This window comes from Calliopsis andreniformis, chromosome 3, assembly GCF_051401765.1.
Source record: "Calliopsis andreniformis isolate RMS-2024a chromosome 3, iyCalAndr_principal, whole genome shotgun sequence".
NCBI lineage: Eukaryota > Metazoa > Arthropoda > Insecta > Hymenoptera > Andrenidae > Calliopsis > Calliopsis andreniformis.
The window spans coordinates 29,120,679-29,134,445 of record NC_135064.1 but is presented as its reverse complement, the minus strand read 5'-3'; the positions used below and the strand labels follow the sequence as shown (position 1 = coordinate 29,134,445).

The 13,767-nt window shown below is 39.6% G+C and overlaps 1 protein-coding gene across 4 annotated transcripts in view; it reads left to right on the top strand.

The window, feature by feature from the left end:
• The first annotated feature begins 1,112 nt into the window (after positions 1-1,112).
• LOC143188879 (zwei Ig domain protein zig-8) overlaps positions 1,113-13,767 on the top strand; it is a 62,881-nt gene continuing 50,226 nt past the window's right edge. For all 4 annotated transcript variants that reach the window (XM_076393378.1, XM_076393379.1, XM_076393376.1 and 1 more), the window contains exons 1-2: positions 1,113-1,506; positions 3,257-3,482. In XM_076393378.1, coding sequence (XP_076249493.1) covers positions 3,359-3,482 — 124 coding nt within the window. In that variant the 5' untranslated portion in view covers positions 1,113-1,506; positions 3,257-3,358. The remainder of the gene's footprint in view (positions 1,507-3,256; positions 3,483-13,767) is intronic.

Here is a 13,767-nt window from a genome sequence, read left to right as displayed (position 1 = left end):
AACGACAAAATTGTTCAGAAATGGCACATTATAAAACGCAACCGATCTCACATCGCAGCACGTACTGTTTCTATACTGTTATTGTTGTATCGTTTCAGTTTCGGCTGCATAGCGATACATGTCGTTATTGAAACTTGGTTTAACTTACAACCGAAGCGTTATGAAACCTTTAGATGCGTTGACATAACAACATTGTACAACTCTAATCTTATGTAATACATAGGTTGCAGTTAGAGATTGAATTTGAAAATTCATATACTTTAAATTGGACGCAACGGTGAGAAGCAGCTTCTACACAGTGAAATAATCTCGAGAAAGAAATTTGAATCGTGCGGTTACGACTGTTCGATGCTACGATTCATACATACGTAATTCGAAAGAAGACCAGGTTTTATTTGAAATTACTCTGAAACGTGCAAACGTGTCGGGAGGAAAAGAAACTGCGGTATAAATACTACTGCAAAGGTTATCGTAGCAGTTTGCATAGGGGAATCCCGACAATGTAATTGTCGAGTATCGAGTGCTGCCACAGGGACGCGCGATTGTAGCAAGCAATCGCGCTATCAAATTTAACAGGCAACGGATACGACGCCGCGCATAATGGTCGAAGCGTCGATCATCGCAATAATAATAGAAGCGCTATCGATTGGCGTTAGCATTGGCAGCGCGGGCGGCATGATGCAACGTAGAGCGAAACGAGCGCGCGGGCGGAGGTGGTAAGAGCCAACGTCGCTGGTGGTCGGGGCTGATATCTAGCTAAGCGCGGGCGCAGTTGGATCGTGGTCTCCACCAGGATAGCGACTCTCTCTCTCTCTCTCTCTCATTTTCTTTGGACTACACCCATACCCTACACCGCACTCTCCTTTCGTCCGTCTACTTATCTGCCTATCCATCTTGCCAACCACCGGCTCTCTCGCTCCCTCTACCTTTCATCCCTATCTGCCAGCCCGCACCCCTCTCTGTCTCACTCTGGCTCGCTAGCTCGCCGGTATTTGCGCCGTTTCAGTCTATCCTGTACGTGGCTCTCGTGGGCATCGGCCATGCGTACGTACACGCGGCCAGGGGCTAGGACGCGTCCACGCGACGGAGTGTGCGTACCGGCTGACGAATGAGTGGCATTTCAAGGAAAACGGAAACAGCCAGAACGTGGGCTGACCGACTCACCACGAGTGGAATGCATCCGTTGGCGTAACAGCGTGTTGCTTTTGCCGACCTGTGACGTGAAATCGAGTCGCTACAAATTCTTCGTCGCCGCGGTTTCATTCGAATTGCATTCCTATGGAAGAAACCGACGAAGAGATGTTCGTGAAAAAAAATGCTCATTCAATTTCTATTGTGAATGGATAGAATGACATGGATCATACGTGGAACGAACAGTGAGGTTAGAAGAGTAGTGGGTGAATAAAGGCGGTCGCGTACTAGAATTTTCAATTTTCGTTCCATTAGTCGCATTATTTTTTGTAGAAATAGTGATGCTCCTCGTGCAGGAGAAGGAAGTAATCGAAGGTAAATTAATTCTCTCATGTAAGGAATGTTACGTGTCAACGAATGTCATTCTCTCTTTTTTTATTCGTCTTTTCTCAATTTTAAGTCATTTTCTCAGCTAATGTCGAGAATCAAATTTGATAGTTCGTTTCCGTTTCCATATTCTTTTTAGTTGTCGCGATTGTTACCCAACCTCAAAATCTATATTTTTGGCAAAATTTGAACAGGTGAGTTCCGAGACTGACACGTATACATCCATTTTTACGGCACTGTCTTCTTCGCTATCAGTTTCATGATCCTGACTGAGTTCTTGCCACCCGCGCAATTCGAAATGATTTAGAACGGTGAAGTATCAAGTGGCTGATCTTTACCAAGATGTTCACATGGCGAGTTCATGTACCAAACACCAATAAAGTGATTGTCCCCTTTCTATTTTTCTTTTTCACATATTTGTTATCTTAGAAGCTAAATAGATCAGTTCAAATTCCATTGAATACTATTCCACTGAAGAAGGGTGTAATTATTCTACAACGGTGACTGTTTAGTTCATTATGCGTTCGAAAATGAACTCTTTCACGCGGAATGTTTGAACTTGCGTGGGTATTCGAAAAGAAAAACAAGAAAGATGTCCAGGCGAGGGACAACGTGGATACAATAGGACGTATGTTGATTAATTGTCACTCCCACAACGCCCCAATCGACGCAATTTCACCTCTGTAATAACAGTACGTTTCCTATTATATAGATACTAATAATATATAATTCTTCTTTAATTTGCTATTTTAATAAAACTATCAATATAAAATTTGAAGTATATTACTGCTACTCTATTCCTTTCGAACGCACACGAAAAATGATGGAATTTTGTTTCCTTTTTTGTTGAAATTTTTCATTAGAAATGATTGTACTTTACTTGTATCCTAGGTAATAATTTGGAATCTCCTGACTGTTTTTCATTTCGATAAAAATGACAAGAACGATTGAACACTTTGATCGAAGTGGTCACACGTTGGCAGGGTTCGCATCTGAAAGGGATATATTTTGAATGGCGAAAACCGTTGAATGCGCGCCGCTTTCGGGCACGGAAACTGAGGCTAAACAGTTTTGCTCGCGTTTAAAGCCGTCACCTTTTAAGCGATTATCCGACCGAAGATAGAGTTATATTCGGGATTGATTTCAATTTGCGTGCGCGCGACGAGTTTCACAGAAGCATTTAACTGTGTTGTACAACAAGTTGATCATTCGCGCATAATAACCAGCCGGTAATAAGTCCGTGAATAGATAATGGAAATTGTAAACATCGTGAAATTGCTGCTGTGCCATTCCCACTAACCACTCACCGTTACAAATTGCATCGCAAATATTATTGTTCTACACGTTGCCACAATCGACATAATACTTCTTGTGCCTTCAATTTCTATCCATATTTGTCCTTCAATTAGTATCAGTGAAATTGAACAATTACCGAAACGCGGAATGTATCGTTAAATTATGCGCTTCCCAATACGTATATTGCAACTGTTTAGCGCATCATGACAATCTAATCCTATTCAATATGTAATCAGCATATGCAGCATTAACGTGTATCATTGGTATAGGAGTTTACCTGTAATGTAAACTCCTTGTTCAAGTTCCTCGAAAATTCTTTAAAATTGCTTCTTGTTTGCTGTTGTTTACTGTATTATTATCTTGATAGACTAGGTTAGCTGTACGAAGCCTCGCAAATGATGCAGAACATAGAGAAAAAACAAGTGCGTCGAGTTTGTTTCAGAGCGCGAATCGAGTTTGTGTTTGCTGTTGAGAGGCGTCGGACGCGTCGGATGCGTCACTCCATTCGGCTTGGTACGATTTTGAAACTGGTACATATTGCGAAATGTGTCTGAAACGATGGACTGTGAAAGAGGTACGAATGGATTTACGGTATGGTGGTGATAAGAGCGGCTGGTGCACGCCGTCCAGGATGATCTGCATTTTCTTCTTTTCCATGTTGCTGCACGGTAAGTCGATACACAATTTATATGTGCTTACTTCAAAACGCTTACATACCTCGCGATAAGGAAACGTTCTTTTCTTATTCATTGAATTTATCAAACGGAGGTTGACTTTTTCAGAGAACAGATTCAGTTCTCTGACTTGAGATCCATTCAATCGATGTCGTAACCGCGAAGTACAATTTCTTTCTTTAAAGTCTCTATTTTTTCATTTTCAAAGCATAGATTTCAATGTTTTTTCATTCCGTTGAAGACATCTTCCTCATTTTTGTATCTAGAGTTTAGAGTTAGAGTTAAACATTAATTTAGCTGCGAAAAATTAGTGAGCTGTTTAATTTATCGCGGAACGCGGAAAATCGCATGCTCTGGTTTGGTACATCTGCCCGAGGTTCAATTACTTTTTTGTCATTGATTCTTCTTCGTACAGTGGCTTTGTTTATTGGACCCGTCCACCCGCGCAATTTATTGCTGGGTTAAAACGGCCACACTCTCTCCTCGTTAATTAGAATCTCTGTTTTGTTCGGCCAACTATTGGTCCAACTATTGACTACCTACTCTTATTACTCTGAAAGTCTTTATTATCGCGTTAATTCTCGCGAAAGTAATTGTTCTCGCTATCAGTCAGTTAATTACAATTCTCATCGCCGATTTCCGCTTACTCGGAGAAACTGTAGTTAAATGAAACTTTCAAGGTTGATAATTAATAAAAACTCGCTGATGGAATCGATGTTTGCTTTATTCACTTTTGTTAAATTGAATTTATTGTTCGGAGCCAAGGGTACCTTTCCGACAAGTTAATCATGAATACAGAATTTTAATTGATGAATATTAGCAGCAGTCTTCTGAAAGTATCCTTCGTTGGTCGAGCTCTCTTGCAACAAATTTTCTATTGCAAAAGCTTTCGGAAGTTGTAGAAAAAATTGTTGCAAAATGGGAGAAAGCAGTAAAAAATTAGACGAGCATATTCGTAATCCGAAAGCAATTCTGCAACTGCATGAGCGGCATTTCCTTGCTGGCGAACATCAGTGGCACCCAGAAAAATCCTGGTGTAAATGCAATTAGAAGAATCTGGGAGCAGTTCTGGTTTTCGAGTATCACAGAGTGGTTTCGTGCACGAAACTTTGTCCGTGCACGAGTGACTCGCGCGTTACGGAATTTTCGCGAAAGCCCGCTGATGGGCAACGCAGAAAATGTGATGAAAAGCACAAGGGGAAATCAGAAAGTGGAAAGTAACCGTGCCACTTGCCTCGGCTTTGCTGCCCTCGAGCCGGTGCAGGGAAATAAAAACGCGTTGGAAAAAACAATGATCTCGGCCGACTTTGCAAATGTTGTTGCGGTCACGTAACAGCATGTAGCCGTCCCAAAAACCATGTGGTTCGAGCCCACACATCCAACCTTCGTTCGACATCGGTCTCGCAAAACCGATGCGAGTGTTTTACACGCTACAGTTTTTCTCTCGTTTCCTCGACCGTTAACCGGACCGTTAACAGGAACCAAAAGTGATCCGATTTTCGGTTTAGCAAATATCGTGTTGCAAACAATCTTCCAGATCACATTTTTGTCTAACCATTTTTATATCAACTTTCATGCGAATTTCTCGAACCTTTTATTTTTCGAATTATTTCATTTTCTACCTTTTATCATATTTCTGAAAATCTGCAATTTAGGCGAAGAAAGTGCATAAACAGAGAAAATTAGTTGAAATTTGGCCAATCGACAGTAGACGTGCTGATCCGAATGTTGTTGCGTTTAACGTGCATTCGCATATCGCGTATCGCGTATCGCGTATCGGATATCGTGTATCGAGATAGCAATATCCAACCGCTATCTGCCCTCGTAGACTGGATATGACCTAATGACACGATGACGCCGCGTACGCAACTGCATTAGTCGCGTAAGCGAAGGCGTAAATGGAAGCAGCGCTTACGGCCACCGGGGGCTATTTCTTGTTACAGAACTAGGAAAATAGTGAATTTACGTTTTATGGAGTAAAGTTCGAGCATGCACGACCATTAATAAATAATTCACGATGTTTTCCCTTCGCAAGATTGTACTGCAAGTTTTCCGGGAACCGTTTCCCGCTCTCATCTGTACCACCAAAAATCCTCGTTCTAGAGAATGAGTATATGCATGGACGCGAATATTCGAGACGTTTCGATGCACACTGTAAACGAAAAACCGGTGCTTGTGAATTTCACGAAAACATTTCTGAGTCAGCATAGGTGGAGATTTACCGTAAAAGTGACATTCGTTATGAAATTCAACCCTCCATGTTATAATAAAAAATACAATGGCAAGATCGCTGTTGAACTAAAAATATTTTAACTCTAAATTTTATATTGATCTCGCATAATGAATCGTTGCCGATTTTTTTTTTAGAACTCCTATAAATATAAAAGTGAGGAGTGATGGCGCGGCGCCTTAAACGAAGACACGTTTCCCAAACAGGTACATGCAGATGCTTATGAATAAACATTAAATGCAATTATAGAGAACCATATTCAAAATATATGTACGTTGGACCGTTTGTCAAACTTGCCGAACACTACTATTGCACCCTAGCCCCTTTGTTTACTCGACCGTTTCATCTGGCGTTGTGCCGAGTTTGTCAAGCGTTTGTAAAGCATGCCAGGAAACGAACGTTATTCCTGAATTTCTTCTTTCAAAATTTCCTTCGCTTCTTAAGGTTTACCTCCTGGTATGTCCAGCTTTTAGAATGTAATTTGAACGAATACGTTAATTGGAATTCCTAAAAGATATCTACATGCGTACGTACACTGTAGAAAATCGTTGAATTTCAAATTTCCTTCAACTTCTACAAAACGTAATTGTAGGTACTCCTGATATACATATTCCAATATTTGCTCGCGAAAATTAGGTTTGTTTAACAACGCCAAGTCACTATTAGAGATTTCGTAGTGATGAATCGTACACAACTAATGTGGTTTACGCTTGGCGTTTCAATTTCCCTTTGACGTGTGCAGAAACGGCTGTAAATACTGGCCGAAGCATGCTGTGCAAATACTCGGAGAGACCCGCTTTGAAAGATACACACTCTGCGTTTAAAAGACGTTAGGATTGCAAAGGATCCCATTGCTGAACGCTTGCGACTCTCATTCGATCGTTCTCGTATTAAACTGTTCGCAAAAAGCACTTTCAAACGAATGTGGCTCTATGCTAACCAAAACTAGGGTACAGATCATTATTGTATTTCATTTGGAACTTCAAACTTATCGTTCTTATTGTGTCTAACTTACTTAAAAATTCGGTTCAATTGTTTTACTGTGATTTACTCAGATATGATGTCTGGCGTAAAGCGCTTCTTGCCTTTAAGGGGATAAGGGCGATAGTATCCGTTGGACTCTGTAGAAACCTAAAAAGCTGAAAATCGATTCATCATCGGTACTTTAGTCGTACAAGAGGGAAAGAATCATCGCTTTAACGCATTATCGCTCGGCATTCTCTGCAGTCGTAAAATGATGAAATCCTTGAGACGACTCGTTTGGTCCACGACCGGCTCGTAGTTTTTCCCTTCGCTTTCAAAGGGAAAATCTAAATCTTTATCGGATGGGAAGTTCGTTCACTAGTAACACGTTCTCTAAGTCGCTTACGAAAAAGTGCTCCGCGAAGAGGTACGAAACTCTTTCGTCTTTACCCCTGATCTAAGTACTTCACTCCAACTCGCTAACTTCTATTCGATCGTTGCTGTGGAACTCGCTATTGCTATATATCTTTTTATAAAACGAACAGTTATTAGCAGTTAGAATTTTGACTCGAATTTCTGATTCATTAGACATATCAAATATCGCTATAAAATACCTGTTCCTCGATAGGTTAATTTCGCGGATTTAACAAGCAATTGCTCGAGTCGACGGCATTATCTCCTACATCTAGAAAGTTATAAATACAACTTCGAGACTATCAGTTCCTCAGATCCTTCCCTGGTTTCGCTAGGGACAGATCTCGCCTGAGATCCTCTGGGTGAGCACCTCGAAGGTAGATACTTAGGCAAGGGCAGGTGTCCTTCTGTAATTTTCCACCTCCACTAGAGATGTTTGTATCCATCCTGATCCATCCCTCAGAGGGCTTCTGTCCTCTTTGAAGTCCTTTCTGCCAGATCTCTAAGCTCCTTCCTCTTTCTACCACCTACTTTACACCCTCCTTCTCTACTCTCCCCTGTCTTCATTCTCCTCCATTTTGAGGTCTTGTTTCAGAGAAGATGGAGAGGAGAGAGAAACCTTTTGAGAAATGGATCGAGGATCGGAGGCTCAATTTGGGAGAATGAAAAGGGACGACGGGACAGGAAGATCCTATGTCCCTCGTGCGTGTACTCCTGTGGTACTTAAACAGAGGTACACGGTTCCTCTCTGAGTTTCGTATTTTATCTTCAATGTATGCACCTTTGCTAAGCTACGTGCCATTGCTGGCGAAGGATTTAAGCGTTGTTCGAAGTATTTAATGGCGAAGAAATTTCATATTACACGTGTAACACGCTTACAAGATCGTCACAGAGCTTTTTAATGTCAAAAATCGCTCTATCTGGTCGTCACTGAATTTCTCCTCGTTAGTTCTGGAAATATTGATTTTCCGTCTTTTTTTTGCACGTTTTTCAAATGTTTATCTGCACTTTGTAAACCGAGAGTCACGTTTTAAAGTCAGCGTTATTTCTGCATGAAACTTTCACAGTTTAAAAAAATTTGAAAAACAGACGAAAATGGATTGTAAAACTTGTCGCATACATATACATATAGGTATTGCTCAGTTTCCATTCTAAATAATACACTGACAGGTACTCGTTTTTGTACAAGTTAGATTATACCTATATGTGCTTGTAATAATTTACCAAACTAGTTGCAATTAGGTTTCGTTATGAAATAAGTAATTTGACGTGGAAAAAGATGAATTATCTACTAACGCAACTAATTAATCGAAACCACCTCCTAATTTAATATACCTGCTAAGTTACGTTAGTTGCAGCACATTGCTCCCAGCGGATAAATGGCCCAGTTGCAAACGTTTCCCTGCAGAGTCGCGAAGAGAACTCTTGTTGTGGCAAGACCAATCATCCCAGGTGTAGCGCGGTTGCCTCAGCCACAGAATAGTTAGATCGAGCAATTGAAATAGAATGATGCGCTAGTCAATTTGAAACGGTTCGAATACTTACTTTCGATAGTTCGAGTTCAAAGAAAGAGCATTCTCCGTTTCGATCGTGATCTCAGTTGCAAGAGGATTGCTTCAACCGTGATAACGACAAGTCGTTCGCCAACTCTTTTACACTTGTCTTTATGCTCTATCGTTCATCTCACTGAAGAACGAGAGACGTACTCCGTTTAGAGTGTAGTTTTAACATACTTCACTATACTAGTCAAAGTTATCTAGAAATTGCCAGCGAATTACTTTTCGTAATTAGTGTATGTATTGTAATAAAGCGTACGTATAGAAATCGGTGCAATAGACGAAATATCCGATGATATATCAACGAGATATAATAATTTCAAACTCGTATTTCTATGCCTTATAATTATGTAGTACATATGTCCAATCCCATGTTTAGGCAGAGCATATGTATAGGAATACATAGTTAGAAGTTGATTTTTCTGTATTTTGCTAATGAATTTTGATGGTTTGATACGGAACCTAACGCGGTCGATTTCAATGGTAACTTTAATCGAATATTTGTAAGGTATAAATATCCAGTGACGGACATGTTCGTGATTCGTTTCGTTTTAGTACGATTGTGCGAAGGTACGCGTAGGTCAAGGGGATAAATAACGACGCGTCCTGCAATATCCAAGCTGAACGATATATCAATTCGCAATTTACGATGTTGTTATGTCACCAATACAAGATAGCCTTTTTCTCTTGTGCCACAAGCCGATGAAATAGGGAAGAATCGTGTAACAAATCTGAAATTTATAACGGTATCAGCCGTTAAGTCGATAACGCCCAACTCCCGGTAACGTTGCCTGAGACGGTTCGAAGGCGGCCCTAGTTTTAGATGGTGGACATAAGAAACGGTGTGAGCACCTTTATCGAAGGATATTCACTCTATTTATTTGGAAATCTATTAAGTAACGCCTCGATTAGTTTTTAACGCTATCGATGGAAAAGAAATGGACGCACCCTTCGGTTACTCTAATGTACGATACTGCTCTTCTAGTTTCTTCACACACGATGATTCCTGTGTTAAAGTCTTGTGAAATGTATTTTTCGATCGAAAGCAAGGGAAGTTCCTTCTGCAGCGATGCGTTCTCGTAACCCATTTCGCGATTCTTCGGTTTCTACCGACGCGACGCAACGCGATGCAGTGCCACGAAAGAAAGAATGAGCACGGAAATGCTAGGAGGAGTTCTATTTGACCTGGTCTAAGTGAGGTGTACGTGCAACGACGTTATCATGTCGCATTAGAAATGCGAGTCCTCTGGAAGGGTATCGTGCTTCATGAGTGATGCTTTGAAAAATGAAAGTGTCATTCGTACACTTTCTGTGTGAAATACTGTTTATCCTTTACTATTGCAAATAGCAGATAAGTGTTGGACGTATTTATATAAGAGTTGTGAATATTTCGGAGAAGGAAAAAATTGGGAGAATTGTAGAATCATTGAATAACCAATTTTTCTTTTTACGCTGAAACGCCAGAAGCTACATATTGGAATACAATGGGGGATTTTTTTAGTAAAATACGCATTTTCTTTCTCATACTCATATAATTGCACAAGCCCTTTCAGACAGTTAATAGGTGCCTTCTGATTCTCTGATTCGAGACAATAGTAGGCCGAAAGACTGCCTTTTTCGCATGCATATCGATCGGTTTAAAGTCGAATCTGGAAAGTTGCGTCGACCTGTTTGGAAATCTGCCAGGGTAAAGCGCTCTACCTACATTCTTGTATTCGCTTTTCGACTTCACTGTGTGATTTTGATGATTTTCAGTATCAGAAAATCGATCGATGGTGAAAATTGCTCGCTGGACAATTTACGCCCCGCCGTGAAACGAAACCTTTAAGAGAACATTCGGATCTTTAATATTCCGTTGGTATCTCTTCCCACGACGTGTACGGGTAAGATTTTCAAGATATTTCTGAACTGCATATCGGGCGGACGTGGAATGGGAATGAAGGGGATGCAACGGAGACTGGTGAAGGTGTTGCGCGAAACGACAAGAACCGAATGGCTGAAGCATGCCTTAGGAATTTCCATATTTATAGGACGAGCGTACATTGAGTAAAAGAACTTTGTGCAGCTTCTACGATGCCGTCGACAATGTCATCGGTTTCCTTTTCAGAAAAACTGAATCGCAAAATTCACCTTGACATGTGAGAATTCTCATTTTAACGATACAGAAACGTTTAACAGTTTTCTCACGGCTCAACCTCCAAAATGACGTCTTTAGTCTCGGTCATCAATATTCCTACCATTTGTGAATCGCGCCATTGATGTGTATCTTGCAAAAGACCACTAATGCGTTGCCAGCATACCCGTCCGTTAGGGGATGTACTTTGATACGTGATATAATATTCTATTGAATTTTAGTGGAGGCAAACGCAGTTTCCATTTGCATGGAAACGGGCAGGCAAAAACGTACGTATTTATAAACAATCGATATCGAGATGAAAAGTATACAACAGGCGCAGACAATTCATCGAGCGTGATAATTGCAACGACGTGTATCGACGATCCATTCGGTTCGCTGCTGCTTCTCGATGAATATCGCTGTCTATCGTTGAATCGACCGAATAATTCATTTCTCTATCAGAAACGAAGAAAATTTCATTTATATGAACGATAATTTGTCGAGAAAGTAACAGTTTTCTATTAAGAAATTAGAATAAGTATGACGTACTCAATGAAGACTAATGAATGTGATCGTGTCAAAATAGAAAGTACCATTTTTTCGATATCTGAATTCCACAGGATGATTCTAGTCGGCTAGGACAATTCATAGTTGTTTTCCGTGTAAAAGAAAGTACGGTGGGAAGTAAAAGGCCATGTGAGATTGAATAATTGCAAATTTCCTCAAAATTTCTTCATCAAGGTTTCTCTATTCATCGATTTTTTATTATCTTTTCTAACAATTAAGATGTACCACTTAAAAAGTATATTCTTCTAAAATAATGTATATAAAAAGAATATAATAATGTATATGAAAAGAAGTATCAAGAAAAATAAGATGATAAAATAGTAAGGTTTGATAAAAAAGATCATGGAACTTTTGGTAAGAATAGCCTATAATCGATTCCAATTATGAGAATCTCCCTGTAGATAAGGTAACCAGAAAAGAAGCTCTTTACGTTTCTGTATCTTCTTCTTAATTAAACGGCAAAGCTTTTAAGAAGCTTATGCGCTTAGATTGCTGGAGCCTTATCGTTAAGACACGTCTGCAGTTGTCAGCAATTTTACGCGGTAGCGTCTTTCGTGCCATCCTCTTCGTTTCTGGATAATAACTTTTTCCAAGAACTGTAATAACTCGTCAAAGCGACAATTCATTCGTTTCACCCAGAAAAGACGATCGAACGTTTCTCAAGAGAATATTCAACCGCAATCTGATACAGGTTCTATTTCTTCGGAGAAGTCAAAATAGGTAGCTATTTGTAGCAATTACAATGCATCATTGTCTAACGAGAATTTATACTGGTTGCAAGTAATTCAAATTTGACGATTTACTGCAACAAAGCCCTTTAGAAGTTGATTTAACCGTTCGCAAGGCTTTTAGATGGCAAAACCAGTAGCCATTTATTTTGTAAATACAGTAAAAAGCTCTAATTGATTTAAGATTCTAGTAGAATGGTAATGACATGTCAAAAATGTCGTCAAGTACAACTCCGTTTATGAGGAAGTATTAACATAGAGCAATTTATGCTTTTTTCATCCTCAGATAAAGGAGAATGAAACGTTATGTTTAATAAACGTTTATTACCATTCTGGAATTTTTCGATGGTTTTATCCATTCAGTACATTGCATTCTAATTTTAACGAAAGCCAGGATGCGTAAAATTTGATCAGCGTATGGAAATATTTCGATATACAATGTATAGCTTACGTTTGTGCTTCTATATTCTTCTTCCCTTCTTCATTATTCTATATTTGGTGCATCAATTTATTTATTTCGTGCAAAAATTTACTGTGCGATTAAGAATGATTTTCACGTAATAAAAATACAGGGCTATGAACATCGAATTAGTACAGAGAACGCGTAAGGCAAATATAATTACACAGGTTTTAATTAATACTTCGGAAAATATGTTCATAAAGAAAAGACAGTAGGGAGATTATGGCCTTATAACGAAAGATCTGAGAAAGAAGTTCAGTCTAATTATTCGGGCTAATAAACGTTTAATTAAAATGCCCTTTGACCATCCCTTTATAATCTATCTCAAAATGTATCCGTAGGGGTCGATAGTAAGAGAGACGCTCGTTTTATGAAAAATCTTCGTCAAATATCTTGAATGTTTCCAACAGCTTAATTAAACTCTGCATAAAAGTAATTGTTTTTCGTAATAAACGTATATTTAAATAACTCAATTTCCCAATATAATTTTTGGGAACAACCAACTTGAGCAACATTTTTCCGTTATAGATATTCGTTTTTCGTTGAAAATTGAAAGACCTTTTATAGGAAAGCATTTGATTTGCCATTAATAATACTTTCTTTCAATTTTCCCTTTTCTCTCGCCGTAGAATGCTTCTGAAGAAAAACTTGATTACGTATCAGGTATGGAGTTAAAATACCTAATTGTAAGCTAAGTAACTCGTTAAAAATACTCATTGTCAGTTGTTCTGCGTCTTATTTGTCTTTTCGCAACAGAGATAGCTTCTTAGCAAGGAGAAGTCTCAGTGACAGAGCGACCCTGACGCAGACCAATCGTAGTCAGCACTTTGCGAGGTGAAGGTAATTGGGTGAGTTGAAAGAGAAACGCGAATATAAGTTTTTGTGGAGACGAAGGAAGCACTTGGGTTCAGCCAGTTTCGAGAACAGCGACTCCTTAAATGTTCGCTGCCGCTATTTCGTCTAATTAAATCGGAGCTCCTTTGAGGGTCTTAAGCATGGCGTTTCCAGTCTTACCTCGAGTCATTTGCTGCTTCTGTTATGTAACGCGTCGTTTCTTCGAATAAGCGCACAATGGTGGAATGTTTCCTTTCTTTCAGAGAAAAATAATGAAAGAAAAGGTTCGTGACGTGAGCGAGGTATTCGACGTAACTTAATGTACATCACTGAATTATTTGTCACGTTTTCAATTCTTTCGAGCGTGAATAATTTCCTTTCGTTACTTTTGGCGATTCGTGGGGTCAATGT